Source organism: Oryza sativa, chromosome 5, assembly GCF_034140825.1.
Source record: "Oryza sativa Japonica Group chromosome 5, ASM3414082v1".
In the NCBI taxonomy this organism is placed as follows: Eukaryota; Viridiplantae; Streptophyta; class Magnoliopsida; order Poales; family Poaceae; genus Oryza; species Oryza sativa.
Window position 1 is genome coordinate 28,301,339 of NC_089039.1, and position 17,916 is coordinate 28,319,254.

General features: G+C 47.9%; 5 protein-coding genes across 5 annotated transcripts; 3 read left to right on the forward strand and 2 right to left on the reverse strand.

Annotated features, from left to right (window-relative positions):
* The first annotated feature begins 1,718 nt into the window (after positions 1 to 1,718).
* On the forward strand, positions 1,719 to 3,857 carry LOC4339625 (large ribosomal subunit protein eL20-like). The gene is made up of 4 exons (XM_015784508.3): positions 1,719 to 1,797; positions 1,914 to 2,029; positions 2,116 to 2,179; positions 3,205 to 3,857. The coding sequence occupies exons 1-4, from the start codon at positions 1,783 to 1,785 to the stop codon at positions 3,544 to 3,546; spliced, it is 537 nt and encodes a 178-aa protein (XP_015639994.1). The 5' UTR covers positions 1,719 to 1,782; the 3' UTR covers positions 3,547 to 3,857.
* A 2,573-nt stretch (positions 3,858 to 6,430) lies between these two features.
* On the forward strand, positions 6,431 to 8,233 carry LOC4339626 (cytochrome b561 domain-containing protein At2g30890). Its single transcript, XM_015782955.3, has 4 exons — positions 6,431 to 7,131; positions 7,253 to 7,414; positions 7,510 to 7,658; positions 7,754 to 8,233. The coding sequence occupies exons 1-4, from the start codon at positions 6,991 to 6,993 to the stop codon at positions 8,082 to 8,084; spliced, it is 783 nt and encodes a 260-aa protein (XP_015638441.1). The 5' UTR covers positions 6,431 to 6,990; the 3' UTR covers positions 8,085 to 8,233.
* Positions 8,234 to 8,639: 406 nt separating this feature from the next.
* Positions 8,640 to 11,831, forward strand: LOC4339627 (urease accessory protein G-like). Its single transcript, NM_001402633.1, has 7 exons — positions 8,640 to 8,785; positions 8,878 to 9,078; positions 9,850 to 9,910; positions 10,272 to 10,473; positions 10,654 to 10,775; positions 10,898 to 11,002; positions 11,124 to 11,831. Exons 1-7 carry the CDS (start codon positions 8,706 to 8,708, stop codon positions 11,205 to 11,207), a joined length of 855 nt encoding a protein of 284 aa, NP_001389562.1. The 5' UTR covers positions 8,640 to 8,705; the 3' UTR covers positions 11,208 to 11,831.
* Positions 11,832 to 11,947: 116 nt separating this feature from the next.
* On the reverse strand, positions 11,948 to 16,628 carry LOC4339629 (uncharacterized). Its single transcript, XM_015784581.3, has 11 exons — positions 15,679 to 16,628; positions 15,574 to 15,584; positions 14,362 to 14,591; positions 14,092 to 14,157; positions 13,359 to 13,433; positions 13,209 to 13,271; positions 13,059 to 13,118; positions 12,864 to 12,953; positions 12,670 to 12,777; positions 12,460 to 12,582; positions 11,948 to 12,310 (listed from the first exon to the last, which is right to left on the reverse strand). The coding sequence occupies exons 1-11, from the start codon at positions 16,611 to 16,613 to the stop codon at positions 12,182 to 12,184; spliced, it is 1,890 nt and encodes a 629-aa protein (XP_015640067.1). The 5' UTR covers positions 16,614 to 16,628; the 3' UTR covers positions 11,948 to 12,181.
* Positions 16,629 to 16,780: 152 nt separating this feature from the next.
* Positions 16,781 to 17,468, reverse strand: LOC9272230 (uncharacterized). Its single transcript, XM_015784580.3, has one exon. It carries the CDS (start codon positions 17,352 to 17,354, stop codon positions 16,956 to 16,958), a length of 399 nt encoding a protein of 132 aa, XP_015640066.1. The 5' UTR covers positions 17,355 to 17,468; the 3' UTR covers positions 16,781 to 16,955.
* Between the last annotated feature and the right edge of the window lie 448 nt (positions 17,469 to 17,916).

Genomic DNA, 17,916 nt, shown 5'->3' on the forward strand with positions numbered 1-17,916 from the left:
GGCGGGCGCAGACGTGATGGCCGAGCGCGGATGCGGGCGGCAGGCGAGCGCGGCAGCAGAGCGGTGGCGGGCGGTGGGCGGAGCGGACGGCGGGCGAGCCCGGCGGCGGAGCGGAGGCTACGGGAGGAGCAGCCGCGCACCGTGGCCGCCGTCGTCGTCGCCGTGGGCGAGGCGGCACGGCGCGGCCGTTCAGCGGCATCGGCCAGGCGTCGCAGTGGCCGTGCATAGGTGGCTCGAAGTGCCGGCTGACGTTGCACCCCAGTCGCTCGCGCTCCTCCTGTGCCGCGGCAGCGGCAGTGGTGGCGACGGCAGCGTCGCCGGCCTGATCCCATGGTCCTCCCGGACGCCCAGCTCGCGCAGCTGTAGCAGGAGCGTGTCCACGCTCGGCGTGCCATCGGCGTCGTGGACGGTGGTCGGCGCGGGCGCGGTGACCCTCATCGTCTTCACCGACGTCGCGGTAGCACTTGACGTCGTAACTCATACGCATATACGCCGGGTACAAACGGCCGCATGTACATGCGTCTTCGTACGAGCATATATATACATGCATGGAGACGACCAGCTATAGCCTAGCTAGCTTCTTGTTGGTTTGCCGCCCGATAACATGCAAACGTATATATTAGCCAAGCATGTGTATATGGCTGAGCACACTCACATGTATATATGCCATTACGTGCAGCGGAGGAGCGCGGATGCGGGGGGTGCAGTGGAAGGCGAGCGCGGCGGAGGAGCGGTGGCGGGCGAGCACGGCAGTGGGAAAAGCAGCGGAAGGCGAACTAGGCGAAGCGGAAGACAGTGGATGGGACGAGGAGCTCCCCTGTGCTCGGCCGCCACCACCGCCGTACCCCTGCGGGTGGCCGACGATGCTAGGAGAGGCACCACCGGCGGGAGAAGGGGAAGAGGCAGAGGCAGAGATTGTTTCTTGGTCGCCGGCTGCCTCCCCCTCCCTCCCAAACTTGCTGGCCGCCGCGCTCGCTCACCGCTGCTCCGCCGCCGCACTCGCGCTCCGCTACTCTGTCCGCGGCCTGCTCGCGCTCCACTGCTCGGCCCACCGTCGCACTCGCGCCTTCCGCTGCTCCGTTGCCGCGCTCGCCCTCCGCTGCGCCGCCTGCATCCGTGCTCGCCGCTCCGCCGCCGCACTCCGCTCCGCCGCCACGCTCCGCCACCTCCGCTCCGACGCTGGACGGCCGCGCCGCGTTGCCTCGCCCACGGCGACGACGACGGTGGAGAGCCGACGATGACGGCGGCCACGGCGCGCGGCTGCTCCGCCCGCAGCCTGAAGGAGAAGAGAAGAGAGAGAAAAGAAAAGAGAAGAGGAGAGGAGAAGAAAAGAGAAGAAAAAAATATGTGTAGCTGACATGTGGGCTCCACGTGTTTTTTTAATTATTTTTGCTGACTAAGATGCCACGTCAGCAAAACCGGGCAAAAATACTGCCAAGGGACCTCCGGTGAACGGTTTGAGTGAGTGTAGGGGTACACATTTCTTGTTTTGTGGTTAAGGGATCTAAGAAAAATCTCGCTGTTAAGTTGAGGGACCTCCGGTGAACTTATTCCTCCGAAGTAACATGAACCAAAAAGCTACGGCCCAACTTCATCCGGCCCAAACTTGAAAATGAATCGAACAGGAAATTCAGCCCCAGAAAGGCCGAAGCCCACGGCCCATTAGGGTTTCTCGTCCCCCACACATAAATACCTCCTCCGCCTCCGCCTCCTCCCTCGACGGCCGCCACCCCGCTTAGGTTTAGGTCTTCTCCGCCTCCGGTTTCTCCCTCCGCCGTCGAAATGGTCGCCTACAGGGTAAGCTTCTCCTCGCCGCCGCCGCCGCCTCCTCCCTCGCGTTCCGTCGATCCATCGAGCGTGGCTGATCTCTTCGTTTCCGTGTTTGTGTGTTGCGAATTTTTCCGGCGGCGCAGTTCCATCAGTACCAGGTGGTGGGTCGCGCGCTCCCGACCCCCGGCGATGAGCACCCCAAGATCTACCGCATGAAGCTCTGGGCCACCAACGAGGTCCGCGCCAAGTCCAAGTTCTGGTTGGTGTCGCAAGAACTCTTATCTATGATGCCTTGATCCTTCGTGTAATTTCGTTGATGATTTCGTGTTGTTTGTTTGCGCGCAGGTACTTCCTGAGGAAGCTGAAGAAGGTGAAGAAGAGCAATGGACAGATGCTCGCCATCAACGAGGTACCGCTCAATTTGCTCACTTTCAATTTGACTGCCTTGTCCATGCGTATCAATTGCCATGACGTCGTTACAGATCCGCAGGCTGCCACTTTGATATTAGTTTGTGCTGTGGTTTATCTTCCTATCTAATTAGGCAGTGATAAGTATCCAACTCAGTGACATTGACCAAATTTGATAGATCAATTTTGTCTCCATGGCTGGCAGTTATTCTCTACTGGAGATGCTCGGTTACATATAGGACAGATCGTGGATACTTATGTTAGGTCTATCTGTGCGCCTTATGACTTTGTGATACGACCGAAATGCTTGATTTTGTGTGTCTAAAAGGTTTGATCACAAGGAAGCTGTTAGGCATTTAATAAACAATTAAATACCTTTGCTAAAACAATTAAATTCTTTATAGAGGGAAATGTAATTTAAGCATGCTGCTAAGTTGCTAGTCTTTTTTAATTATTTGTGTACAGCCACCCATGTTGATAGTGATTCCACTGTGTGCCCTCATCCCAACTCTTTTCCGCATTGTCTTTCGCAGGGTGTATGTAGCATGTGCCAAGTCAATACATCATGCATTTCTGAAAAATCAGTTGTGTTCATTAGTACTTGAAACTGTCAAATTGGTGTGATTATAATGTTCGCACCTGTTGACAATGTGTCGATGGTGTTCTAATAAACCATCATCTATGGCAACAAATTTTGTAATGAATTGATTCAGTAACATTACTAACATCCGTTATAACAAATTGTCAATTGACTGTTGTGATGTTGCTAAAGTATTCTTTTTTGTTAATTGTATTTTAGTGTAGTTGCATCCTAACAAAGGTCATGCACGTTGTAGCCATGAAATAGTAATAAATTACCTATATTGCATCTTGCTGGCAGCTGTATTTTTCCTTGAATAATGTTTACTTATGTATTCACTGTAAATGAAAAGATTGGCTTGCTAAGAGTCTAGTGTGATACTACATATCTTGGAGTTGAATAGTTAAAACAGTGCAACCCTTCTAAACATTCTGATTGTATCTCAGATCTTTGAGCGTAACCCTACAACGATCAAGAACTACGGCATCTGGCTGCGTTACCAGAGCAGAACAGGTTACCACAACATGTACAAGGAATACCGTGACACTACTCTGAATGGTGCTGTGGAGCAGATGTACACCGAGATGGCCTCTCGTCACCGTGTGAGGTTCCCCTGCATTCAGATCATCAAGACCGCAACAGTTCACTTCAAGCTCTGCAAGAGGGACAACACTAAGCAGTTCCACAACTCGAATATCAAGTTCCCGCTCGTGTACCGCAAGGTCAGGCCGCCCACCAGGAAGCTGAAGACCACCTTCAAGGCATCTAGGCCGAACTTGTTCATGTGATCTACCAGTGTGTACCCATGTTCTGCAATTTAGCCCAAGAATCAAAAGATTTTGTCTGTGGAAGTTTTGGTGCCCTGCTGGTTAGGCATTTCCAGTTTCATATCCAAATGATGCTTAGGCATTTCCAGTTACCCTTCCAAATGATGCTTTGCAAACCCTTGAATTTCCTCGTATTAGTAATCAGCAGACTTCTTGTTACTTCAACCTGGCTCACTTGGAAGTGTTGATCCCTGATGTGCTATTATTTATCTCTGTAATTTGTGATGGCACTGTCTTTCTGGTCTGGTCGAACGATTACATATTTTACTTCCTGTTCCTGGGTGTTAAGTCGCTTTGCATTTTATTGATTGCACCCATCAATGCTACATTGGCGTCAAATTTGGTCGGAGCACTAAGTATGGCATGTACCTAACCAAAGGGAATCAGATTCGCAGCTAATTATGCGTCCATGGTTTGGTTTCAGGTTGTTTGAAAAAGCATATGAGTGAAGAGTTGGCTTTCGCAGCCTACTCTAAACTATTCCCAGGCAGGACCTATTACTCGATTAGCCAATTGATGCTTTTCGTGAGCTAACAATTAGAGAACGGTGGTTGTTGGAAAGGAGATCATGGGCATGATTACGCTTCAGATAGCTGCATTTTTCATGATATAGTAACTGACTTTTAGCCCAAGATAGTAATAATTCCTTAATGAAGTAGTATTTGTGTAGTTAGCATCCGTTAGCACACTTAAGAAGCAGTGCAGAAAGAAGGCACATTTCAGTCAGGTGTTAACAACTCAATGGTGGTTCAATTCGAAGAATCTTCGCAAGAATGCAAACTAGGAAAGCTCCTCGCAGCTGGTAAAATCATCAGAACTCACGAATTTGTACCCCAAAAGGAGGGGACAGGCGTGGTGTTCTTGCAGTGAAATGATCCTTCATCATTTTCTCGAAGGTTTGACCATACTGACTTGTCAATTTCACTACAAACTACGAAGTAAAGGATGGTGGTAACAGCAAATGTACTGATGGTCCATAGAGAAATAGCATCAATTTTTCACCTCCACTCAAAAGAGTGGAAGCAGATAATAGTGGCGTGAACCATTTGGTACTGCAAGGCTGCAGAAATTTCACCTTTTTCTCATTTGATTCGTATGGATTCAGTGTGAGTGCTTTCTGGCCCATTTGGCCATGACCTAATGAGTGCAATTGCAGAAACCATAGAACATATATGTCGTGTCTTTTCTGAATTTTTCTTCCTGTCTCTGAACTATTTCTTCTTGGCCTTTCATGCATGTGCATGTGAGTGCAGAATTACAGATATGTGCAGCACGAATGCACAATCTCTCGTGTGCGTGTGTGTGTGTGTGAGTGAGTGAGTGAGAGAGAGAGAGAGAGAGAGATGATTGCTCCTATGGAGAAAAGGCTAAAAAGAAGGCTGAATTGGTCGGTCGGTCATCATAAGAGAGTAGCATTTGCAAACTGCTGATCCAGTTTCAGAGTCTCAGTTATCTCTGAACTCTGAACCCATCATTTGCCTCTACACGGATTTGATCTCCTAATCAAGAAACGCACGTACATTTACCCTGCACATCACGGCATCCAATTAAGCCACAGCTACACAAGTACAATCCTACAAGAACAAACCAAGAAAACCTGTGTGCTAGCCTACACGAGTCGATAGAAAACGAGAAGCAAGAAAGCGATTAGGGAATGGTGCTGATCATGCTTAGCTCGTCACTTTCCGCTTATACAGCGAAATCCCTTGACCAAAGCAGGACCATCTCTGTCCGTGCCTGACAATGACTGCTTAACAGTTCATCCCATTAACAACAACTTCTACAGAAATAAAGCTCTGAATTCTGTTACGCCATGCAAATCTGAAATCTTTCAGCTCTCCTGGTCAGACTTTTTCACATCTTTTTTTTTATGCTCACCTCTTTTTGTTCGAGGAGAAATCACATGAAATAAAGCGATGGATGGATACTCTTGATCATACAATCAAAAGAGGGTATCTCGCAACATTTCCATGCACATTGTAGAGTAGAGTTGGCATCAAACATGCAGACATGGAGTTGGTAGGAGACCAAGAGGACGAGATTGCTGGGCCTATGGCTCACTAGTCACTACTTTCTACTACTACTACTAGCTCCTGTCAATGGCTGAGGTGATGCTGTTTACATTAGCCCGCTGTTTAAGCATTCTGAACTGCTCCACTGAGCAGATCCGAATCCCAGTTCTTTTGGTCAAGACTTCAGATAACATATCAGAGTTGCTAATTGAAAGCAAATACTGCAGATCGTCTGAGCTTGAACGCACTCAAAAACGACTCATTTGAAAATGACCAGGTTTAGCTAGATGCAACTGTACTTTAATTGCAAGGTTAACGACATCTAGTTGTTGGTGATAAAATCATGCAATACCATTGACACTGCCATATGCTAATCTGTCGGACAAATGAACAGTAACAAGGAAATGACACATGGTGGATTACTATTTTTTTTAGTACAACACATGGTGGATTATGAGACTAAGATTATCTGTAAGAAGTTTAGGTTTAACTTGATTCAAGCATACCTACACATTTCGTCATGTTGACACAATTATATGAATGGAGATACGGAACAATGTCATCACAGTATCTGAAAAAAAAAGAAGGAAAAAAGCAATACCATAACCCAAAGCAGATAACTTTGCTGCGCCTTTGTGGTGACCTAGAAGGTTTGTTGGCCATTGGACTTGGACACTTGCCCTACGAATTAGAACAGTTGGACACCCTTCTTTCAGACTTGCTTTCGCCAATTCGTCCCGGATGCTGATAGAGCAGCCAACAATATCTTGGTGCTTCCTGCTGCACCACCACAAAAAGCCTTCCTTTATACCATCATACCATAGAGCTGTAAAAGCAATGCTGAATGTGATCAAAAGAGCCCATCTCATTCCATTCCATTCCATCCCCCAACAGCACAAAAGTCCACCATAGTATATTATTGCTAAGCAGAGAAAGCAGCTGCTCATATCCAAATCATTCATAGGACACCCCTCTCAAGTTATTCCCCCATGACAACTCTTATTCTTTAATTTGCTTGGCAGATTCTTCCCGTTCGCCTAGAAGTTATCCTGGAACACATCCACATTGTGCAGAGAGTTAGAACTTAGAAGGCATTGGTTTTTCCTGTTCTTTTTGTTCATTCTTTAGTGAAGATAGATTTCTTTAATACGCTTGTAATGCCAGTATTTAAGGTGAGGTAGACCTTTGAAGGAAGGGATGACTTCCATACCAGCATGAGATGATAGTGAGAGAGATGAAGAAATTTTAGCTGTTCTTCTCCTGTCTTTGTTAGCTTAGGACCATCATTTGCTGTTTCAGTTGGCTCTTTTCCTGTCGAAGAGGTTCACCTCTGCTGCTTGATCTTTCCTTTGTGTTGTTTTCTGTTGAGAGGAGACTAAATTGACTAGCATCAATGCTACTGTTTGGAAGAAAAAGACTTCTCGCTGTGTTGGGAAGTTGTTGTACGATTCTTTCGCTTCTCACTCCAACTCAGTGTGCTTCAAGCAGCCCTGATAGTTTAAATCAGAGTTACAAGATTGTCCAGCCTTTGGAGGTAATTGTTCCTTCTCATGTAATTTTGAGGAATTTTCTAGTTCCATTTAACTGCACTACAATCTGAATATCTGGTAGTAGATGATGAATCACTAACTGCAGCACATCAACTATTCTTGCAGCTCACACCCAAACTCTCCCTTCAACTCAAGCTCCATGCCTTCCTGCTCTGGTCTTCGGTTGGTTTCTTGATGCCAATAGGAGTACTGCTAATCAGAGTCACAAGCAATGTGAAAAGCACCAGGAGCATCAGGATTCTTTTCTACTGCCATGTTGCTTCACAGGTCTGTAACCTTAGCTCGCTATCCTCGTTTGCTTGATTAATTTCTCACAAATGCATCAGGTGCAAATTAACTGTGCGTTGGACACATGCCTGCAGATTGTTGCTGTCATTCTTGCAACTGCCGGAGCAGTGCTGTCGATAAGCAACTTCGAGAACGCCTTCAACAACACACACCAGAGAATAGGATTGGCACTGTATGGTTTCATTTGGCTTCAACCACTCATCGGATTCTTGAGACCAGACAGGTAGAAGAACACATCTCTGAAATCCATTTATACAATGGATTGATTTGTCTAAATCTCTGAAGCTTGATGTCTGAACATGCTGTTCATTTCTTCAGAGGTGTGAGGTTCAGGAGCATCTGGTACTTGACCCACTGGCTTCTTGGCATCGCGATCTGCGTGGTGGGCGTCGCCAACGTCTACATCGGCATGCACACCTACCATGAGAGGACCGGGAGGAGCGTGAGGCCGTGGACGGTGCTCCTCACCGTGGAGGTGTCGGCCATGGCGTTCGTCTACCTCTTCCAGGACAGGTGGAACCACGTCGTGCGGCAGCAGCAGCAGCAAGAAGCCGCCGCACTTGGAGACGACGACGACGACGACGACGAGCAGTCGGAGGAGCACGTGTACCCTGCCAATGATCACAAGGAGGTCGCCGTGGTGCCGTAGTGAAATTACAGTAGAAATTGATACAGAATCAATGGCGGATTTGCGCCAAATGCTTTGATTTGAGAGAGAGAGAGAGAGAGAGCTTGTGTTGAGGAGCTCACATCTGTACAGTACAAGAAGCTCTCAGATACATTTGCCTTGCTCGATCACATGCGTCTTTTCACGGTTGAGAAAAGCGCCGCCGCGGCCAACCACCGCCGTGGCTTCTGCCGTCGCGCGGATGGCGTCACGTCGGCGGCGAAGAATTCTCGGCGGCGCCAATGTAGGAGAGGATTCCGCGGGCCGGAGTTGGGGAAGAAACACCTAGGTGAGGCCCAACCCCGTTATTGGGCCGCACGAAATCGAAATCCCATTCCGGCCCAACCAATATGGCCCGCACGTAAGTCCAATTCCGTTATTGGACCTCGCAAAATGGAAAGCCCGTTAAGGCCCAACCAATTTGGCCCGCACGTGATCCTTATTCCGTTATTGGGCCTCACAAAATGGAAAGCCCGTTAAGGCCCAACCAAATATGGGCCAGGTCAACGAGCCGAGGTCAACATGTTGAGAGAATCTATCGGCTTCGTCATCCCTAACCTCCCGCATCCCGGAGGAATCCGCCGCAATTCAAGGTCGGAATCCATGGCGTCTCACGACCACGACCACGACCACCACCACCACCACAGCCACGACGACGGCGACCACCACCATTCCCACCACCAGTGCGTGCAGCCGGGCATCTGCCCCCCTTTTCGGCTGGTGGTTTGTACTGATGATCTCGCTCACTGCTGCCTGTTTGACTCGGCGCTTGCAGGGACGGCAGCCATGGCGGCGGCGGCGGCTCGTGGGTCGGGGAGGACGGGCGCGTGTGGCACTCGCACGACGGCCTCGCGCCGCACTCCCACGAGCCCATCTACTCCCCCGGCGACTTCTCCAAGCGCGCGCCGCCGCTCATCTCGCGGCGCTTCGCGGAACGCGCCTTCACCGTCGGCATCGGTGGCCCCGTCGGCACTGGGTAGGTTCGGCCGTTCGGCTCCATTTCACTAGCTACTGTGCTTTCCTGGTAGTGTAGTGTACTATCATCAAACAGTGGCGTGGCTTTCCTGTTTGGTGATGGTTGTGAGTTGTGATGGTAGGTGGAGGAAGGCGCCTGCTTTGCATTATTCTCTGAAATTGTGCATCTTTCCCATGGGTAGGATTGGTGAGAAACTGAGAATTTCAGCGCACAGGGCTTGATTGATCTAGTTTGGACTTTGGAGAGATTTAGGTGTATGCATATCTTTGGCGATAAATAAGTTTACTTCTTCACGCAGATTTAGTTGCTTCAATTGCTTTTGACAAAATGTGTTTGCGAATGTCGGAATGTAATCGTTGTGCCACAGTGCCAGAAGAAAAATAGTGATTATTGGTGTGGTAATCTGGGTTGTAGTTTTCGGTATTCTTGTAAACTTGCTTGCTAAAAAGGCACCTTCTTGTACATCATACCTTTTCTTGCTAAAAAGGCACCTCTCTTGTACATCAAAATCAGTTTTTCTATTCTTGCTTTCAGAATTGTGTTTCTACAAATCTATAATAGAACAGTAAGTCGGTAGCATAAGCTTCCTAGGATTTGTTCTGTGAGTTGATCCTGGTTAGTTTGGAGCAAAAGCGTTTGCAATTTTGCATGTTCCCTTCTATTGATAAAACAAGTATAACAACCATAAAGCATTGCTTGTGTGTGTGTTGTAACTTGCGAAATTAGCATAAGTGATATTTGATCCCTAAAAATGTTTTTTCTGCTGTACAGGAAAACTGCCCTGATGCTAGCACTTTGCAGGTCCCTGCGTGAAAAATATAGTCTCGCAGCGGTATGTGGCAAGATTCTTTTACTCTTCCTTATCACTACATGCTTGTTGGGTTTCAGATCTTTTGCAAGCACCATCTTATCATTTGATTGTATTCAATCAAGAATGGAACTTTTCTTGATTCGCCTCTTGCTTATTTGTAAATGGTAATTCGTAAAGTAAATTCTTGTACAACACGCTTCCAATAATTCAACAAAAAAGTTTGTTGGTATCATTCAACGCTTTCCAGCGGGCTGATATCGAAAGACAAGGATCTATCATTCTTGTGATACTGTTCTTTTTTAACATATCAACCTAGTAGTCTCAACCATGTTTTCTTGAACTCATGCTTGGACTTTTGTCTCTTTGCTCTTTGCTCTTGCAGGTTACAAATGATATATTCACAAAAGAGGATGGAGAATTCTTGATCAAACATGGAGCACTGCCTGAAGAGCGCATCCGTGCAGTCGAAACTGGAGGCTGCCCTCACGCTGCAATACGTGAGGACATCAGCATAAATCTAGGTCCTCTGGAAGAACTATCAAACTTGTGCAAAGCTGATTTACTCCTCTGTGAATCTGGAGGAGGTATTTAACTCTCTGAATCCCAACATTGGAAGCACTTCTCTATTCTTTTTATCATGTATGCTTTTGCAAACCATCCTGGCATCCTGCTACAGACAGAACTGTATTATCTGTTTATTTTGGAAGGCATTGTTATGCTAAATCCAAAATGAAGTGCTAAAAGAAATACTGACACTTGTGCAGATAACTTGGCTGCCAACTTCAGCAGGGAACTGGCAGACTACATAATCTACATCATCGATGTTTCTGGTGGGGACAAAATACCAAGAAAAGGTGGCCCTGGGATAACCCAAGCAGATCTTTTGGTGTGTTATTACTTTCTCCATTCTGTTACGATGCATACCTGTATCAAAGACGTTGATATTTCTGATATGCTTGTACCCTTTTGCATTTACCATTTGATCAATTTCAATCTTTCTGAACACAGATAATAAACAAGACAGACCTTGCACCAGCAGTTGGAGCTGACCTGGCTGTAATGGAACGAGATGCGCTTCGCATGCGGGAAGGAGGGCCTTTTGTCTTTGCACAGGTTCAGTATTAAACCATACACATTTGTTCCTTTTTTAGCGGGGGAAAATTAACAGAAGCTGATGATAATTGCAAGGGACATAGCTCCATATTTACACATGCTTATTTTACACTGCTTCCAGGTGAAACATGGAGTCGGCGTGGAGGAAATTGTGAACCACATCCTGCAAGCTTGGGAGATCGCCACCGGCAACAAGCGTCGATAGCCTGCAGGATTCTTGGGCACGAGATGTTGTTGCGCTCGCGCGTGTAATCATGTACTACTCCAGTATTTCTGCTTTCCTGAATAAACTGCATCTTTTGGTGGCTCGGTGTTGCTGAAAGATGCTAGCATACAAGCCTCCGAGACTTGTCTAGCTGACAGTCGAGTCCATAATCTAGTTCTGAATGACAAAGTGAGAGGTCTAAACTATACCTCGAAAAATTGGTCATGGGAATGCTATTGTCAGCTACTAGCAGTATATAGGTTCCAAATGTCGCCAGGGACATGGTATTTAGTTCTATTGACTGTAGCCCATATCCTCTGGGCTATGGTTGGTTGTTTCCTGCGATGACGGCTGATAAGCAATGTTACACCAACTGGGATCCTAACCCATGGGCAAAAAAAAATTTAGGATCAAAGTAGATAAGAAATTGACCTGATAGACATGAACAGTTAAAACAGGGAAAGTTGCAGTAAAAAACAGGGAATGATTCGACTCCGCTGGGGATCCAACCCAGAATCTCTGGTTCCGTAGACCAGCTCCTTATCCATTGGGCCACGGAGTCCCTGTTGTATTTCGATCTTGATTTTCTCTTCTATGTCTTATTCTAAAATAGCTTCTGCTTAAGTTGCATATCGTGTGAAGTAATGTGGATTTACCCACCACATGCATTTACATAGGCATTGATATACAAGATTGCAAGGGGAATATCTGACAATTTACACGGACATGATGCAAAAAAATTGCATGGGAAAGATGTGACAATCTGACAATTGATTGCAGCTGAAACTTGATCTCAGTTCAACAACGCCACTGGCCAAAGCTACATTACAACCGTCGAAAACGCCAATTGGCACCTCTGCATTGCTTTGCATATATGTTACGAAAGGCAGTAGACTGTGAAATGTCAAGCTACTGCATCTTTTGATAATATTATTGATCGCTAGAGTTTGTCTAGAAGAGGAGGTAACTAGCCCCTAATGGTGAACTGTTCTCAAGTTGCTAGACACGTTCCGTGAAGGCAAACCCAATGCTTCAGCAATACTTTTCACCTCAGCGACCATTGCGACGATGTCGTTAAGTTTGTTGACAGCAGAACCAACTCCCTGCAATCACAAGAAAAGCCAACTATAATCAAATGTTTGAAACATGAAATAACACATGAACTAGTAAGCTATAGATTATTGGGCTACAAAGTTCGTGATGCCTGAAGATTACTCAACCATTCTGCAGAGTTTCAGAGACGGATACATACCACACCGGCAGCTCCTGCAGTTACTGCCATTGGTGCAGTCACTGAGCTTAGCCCAGATGCACACATCACTGGAATTGTGACAGCCCGAGAGATGGAGTATGCAGCGGCCAAAGTTGGTGTTGCCTGAATTTGTTAAACAGTATTTATGAGTTTACATTGTATACTAAATTTGATTGTGAGGTCTTTCTTTTTCTGTAATTTTTGCCATACCTTTTCAATTAATCCAAGCACTCCAGGCTTTGTTGGACTAGAACACTTCCCTCCTTCAGTTTGGATGATATCAGCGCCTTCCTCTTCGAGTAGCTCTGCAAGTCTTACCTGTAATTATGCATAAACGTTTCCAGATTAAACAATTGGTTATTTACCATTTCAGAGTATTGTTGAAGAGATGACAAGTGGTATACCTGATCTAGGAGGCTCAGTGTATGTGGAACTGTTACGGACAGTGTTATATCTGGAAGCATTTCCCTTGTCTCCTTGGTCAGCTTTAAGATCTGAAATGATGAGCAGTTCTTCTCAGAAACAAATCGTGTATAACTGCAGTAAACAGATGCATTATCATAACTGACTACTCATATAATCAAAGAGAACGAATTTACCTTCTCAGAAGAGAATTCGATGCCTGTGTCATAAAAAGAATCATAGTTTCCAATCTCAATCTGCATGGAGAAAAGCTTGTGAGCGGAAGGAACTACTGGAAATTAGTTCTTTCGGATTCATATACTTCTTATCAAAACTTAGAGCCTGACCATCTTTGCTCCAGCTTCTACCGCAGAACGGAATGCTGAAGGATCTACGGAGGAGACACAAATCTGCAACAAGCAATTCCCACAATGCATTTAGAATAGCTAACCCCACAGTTGGATAATGTAGGATAGCTACATGAACGCTTTGCTCACCGGAAGGGAAGTAAGCTCCAGAGCAAGCTTTACTAAGTCTTGGTCACACGCTATATCAACATGGGTGGCACCTCCCTGAAATCATAAAATAGCTGAATAGCATTACAAATGTGTAATTCCCTCCAAAATTTGGCTGTTCTAGTTGAAAGTTACCTAACTTATTAACAAACTTCATACAGAGATTTCTGCAAATATTTAGAAAATATTTTGACTGTTGGAGAAGAGAATGAGATGGCAATATTGGTTGCCTTAGTTCAAAAATTAATGGCTGCTTACTGATTTTGTGGAAGTTGTATGACTTCAAAGAGCATACTTGGGTGATGCAGCGAACTTTCATTGATATATCATAGTAAATGCTGTGCGCTAAAATTATGACTCTAATTATCAGCTAAACAACAGGTCGTCTGCACTAGACTGCAGTGCCGTTTGCTTGTAGACTTCTTTGTCGAGAAAATCAGGAGTGACATAAGCCCAAATTATTTATAGCTACGGAGCACATCAGTAGGCAACTCAACATTACTGTGTTGACTGGGTAAAAATGAATACTAGTATTACTATATTCAGGGATGGATTTCATGATAGCCACGCAATACATTGTTTTTGTCGTTGACATGATTTCAGTTTTTCAGATAAGCCTGCAAAGCTACTCCTAGAACGTAATTGGTACAAACACTTTATCCACATGCAAAGAACCAAACCAAAAAAATAAGCAAGATAAATGCAATATCCACACCTTATCTGCAGCCGAGACAACAGAGGCAACACTACTCCTGTCGAAATTCTGAAGCCCTGAAATGATCTGCAGTGCAAAGATGTCAATGAATATCAGATTCCAGCAATCTAAGCAACATTATTTTTATACTGTTAGGCCTCAAAATCCAGAGACAGCTACATCTACACTTCAGCCTTCAGACATGGAGTAGCATTCAGAACTTAATGCAGTTAAACATTGCATTGGCAGAGCTAAGGCATCAACAAGAACTGGGATTCATAAGAGTGATACCTTGAGAGCTCTCTTCTCGCGGAAGGCCTTGAGGACGGCGTCCTTGGTGGCATCGGCGGCAGCCGAGGCTCTCACGGCGAACAGAGCTCGCGGTGCTCGCCGAGAAGCCGGCCGGCTCGCCGCTGCCGCCGTGAAGGACGATGGCGCCTGGAGAAGTCCCAGCGACCCTGCCGCCGCCATTGTTGCTCCTCTGCTGAAGTGTTTCTTGGAGGGAAAGAGATAAGATTGCACTACACAAGAAAAGACCGTACATATGTTATCTTCGCCTGTGCAAATATCTGACACCTGAAAAATCCTCTCTATAGCAGCAGCTCATCAGCAAAGCCCCTCTCAGTTCTCAGCCTTTGCAAACTGGTCCTCATCTGTCAGATTAGTGTAGCATTGGCAGTTTGGCACAATTCTGAGCTTAGTTAAGGTGCTTCTCTAGTATGCACCTCTCTTGGAGATATTTTTGTGCAGAGAGTTTCTGTCAGGAGATAAGGTTAGTGACCAAGTACTCCATATGTTAATCCATCAGATTATAACACACTTAGCTCGGATAACTGAGGTTACATCAGCAAGCATGAGTAAAATAACACTTTCAATCAGCTGAGTGAACCCTTGAAGTTCATGCTGTTACAGAGAGATGGGCATCGAATTTTGTTCAGAAATAAGAATACAGAACAATCATCAAGTTTTATTAAGAAATAAGAATACAGTGTTAGCCCAAACACTCACTTGCACACGCACAGCTCTCTCTCTCTCTCTCTCTTTCACTCGATGAAACACACACATACAGAGGAGGCAATGACAGAGGAAGAAGATGAACAGCACGCAATGAAACAAAGAGACGCAAGGAAATTTCTTGTCACTGCACACCAGTGAACCACCACACACTTCACTTTCTATTCTCCACACATTAATCACACACTGATTACATGCTTAAATAGCACACACGCGCAGCAGCACACTAGCCACGTTTTTGCCGCACTAACCGGCCACCACTCACATGACTTAGCCACTAATTAACCACTAATCACGTCTCTATGCATGAAGGCCATATCTCTTTGCATGCAAATGCACTAACACACATGCAACACAGCTAACTGATCCACAATCCATGCCACTACTCCAGCTACTTGACTCGGCCACTACTCCCAGCCGATATCCACATATAACTTCCTACATGCAAGCACTTACATGCAGATCATGGATTTTCTTGATCAAGCTAACTCATGCACGCACTAATCACAACTCACACAATAAACAACAAGATTAAGTCTAACATACAGAAGCGTTTCGTTCCCAGTGCGGCATTCTGACGAACACCTTCCTTACTTGCGAATGCCGTTCAGGCGTTCGACTACGGTGATCAATCCCTGGAGGCTCAGGTCGCCGTCGCCGTTCGCCGCCATCGCGGAGAACATCTGCCGGAACATCGCCGCCCCTGGCAGCGCCTTGGCCCCCTCCGGCCCCTCCTCGGTCTCCAGCGCCATGCCAAGGTCCTTGATGATGTACTTCACGGAGCCACCGGACGCGAACTCACGGCGCAGCATGCGCTCGCCGAAGATGTCCATGACGCGCGAACCCGCCGCGCCCTTGGACACCGCGTCGAGGAACAGCGGCGCGTCGAGCCCCGCCGCGTTGGCGAACGCCAGCGCCTCGCTGGCACCGACCACCGCCCCGGCCACCGCGATCTGGTTCGCGATCTTGCTGCTCTGGCCGCTGCCGGGCGGGCCCATGTAGGTCGGCCTGCCGAGGTGGGCGAAGAGCGGCGCGAGCCAGCTCACCACCGCCTCGTCGCCACCGGCGAGGAGGGCGAGCGCGCCGTCGCGCGCGCCGACGTCGCCGCCGGAGACCGGGGAGTCGACGGCGTAGCACCCAGCCGCGCGCGCCGCCGCCGCGACCTCGCGGGCGAGGGAAGGGGAGGAGCTAGTACAGTCCACGAGGACGCCGCCGGGGCGGAGGCCAGCGAGGACACCGGAGGCCGCGTCGAGGACGACGGCGCGGACGTCGCCGGGGTTTCCCACCATGGTGAACACCACGTCGCACGCCGCGGCCACGGCAGCCGGGGAGCCCGCGAGGCTCGCGCCGGCAGCGACTAGGGCCTCCGCCTTGGCCGGCGTCCGCGCGTACGCGGTCACCGCGAACCCAGCGGCGAGGAGGCGCGCGGCCATGGCGCCACCCATGACGCCGATGCCCACCCACCCCACCCGCGTCGCCCCCGGCCTCACCGGAGCAGGGAACCCAAACGCCGCCACGTCCACCTCCATGACCACCTCCACTCTCTACTCCTCTACCTCCCCAAGTGTACCCAAAGCTGTCGCATTTTCTACTCTTACACGAGACAGCGACAAATAAATCATTTCATTGGGTTTTCCGATCAGAAGTCCCCACACGCCATCCATCTCTTGCATTGCATCATCCAAAGAGAAGAAAATACGAATTGCAGTTTGCAGATTGCAAATTTCAATCTTAGCACCGAAAGGTAGGTAGTAGAAATTTACAGCGGAAGCATCAAGAGAAGAACAAAAAAGAAAAAAAAAAGCAGGGAAAATTAAGATGGTTGCAGCTGTTGCACGCCCGATTATGGCGTGGTGTGAAGAGAGGAGAGGTTAGAGGTGGCAGCCGCAGCAGAGGAAGAAGCAGGAGAGCGCGAGGCCGAGCACGACGGCCTCCACGACGTACATGACGCGGAACGCAACCGCGTCGACCACCGCCGACGCCGAGCCGCTCCGCAGGGTCAGGGAGAACCCCGGGAGCCGCCGCTTCCACCGGAGCGACCGCGACAGCGACGCCAGCCTCCTCGACGCCGCGCCGCCGCCGGGCGCGGCGAAGGCGCCGCCGCCCAGCTTCCAGCGCCGGCTGAGCGACAGGTAGTCCCGCGGTATGAGGCGCCGCAGCCAGTTCCCGCGGCGCGCCGTGGCGGCGCGCGGCGCCGCCTCGGCCTGCGGCGACATCGGCGCCGTCTCGGACGACACCGCCGCCCTCGCCGTGTCCGTCTCGACGGCCATTGCCTGGAACGCGCGCCGGCTTGGCTGCGCCGTTGATCGGAGCGGGTTTAGTTGGTGAAAATCGGATCTTTGGGTGAGAAAACAGTAGGAGAGAGAGACGTGGTGGGACGCGACGTGTGCTTCGAGAAGCTGAGCGTCTCGGATATATGCACCTCCGGGAAGAAGTGGGGTTGCCAATTTGCACCCCCAAGATTCTATTTAGGGCCTGTTTGGTTTACAGGGACTTATTTTAAGTCCCTGTCACATCGGATGTTTAGACACTAATTTAGAGTATTAAACATACACTAATTATAAAACTCATTCCATAACCTTGGACTAATTCGCAAGACGAATCTTTTGAGTCTAATTACGCCATGATTTTAACAATGTGATGCTACAGTAAACTTTTGATAATTATGGATTAATTAGGCTTAAAAAATTCGTCTCGCGGATTAGCTCTCATTTATAAAATTAGTTTTTTTACTAGTCTATGTTTAATACTCCAAATTAGCGTCCAAACATTCGATGTGACATGGGCTAAAAAGTTTTAGCCCCATCTAAACACCTCCTTAATCGCGATTTG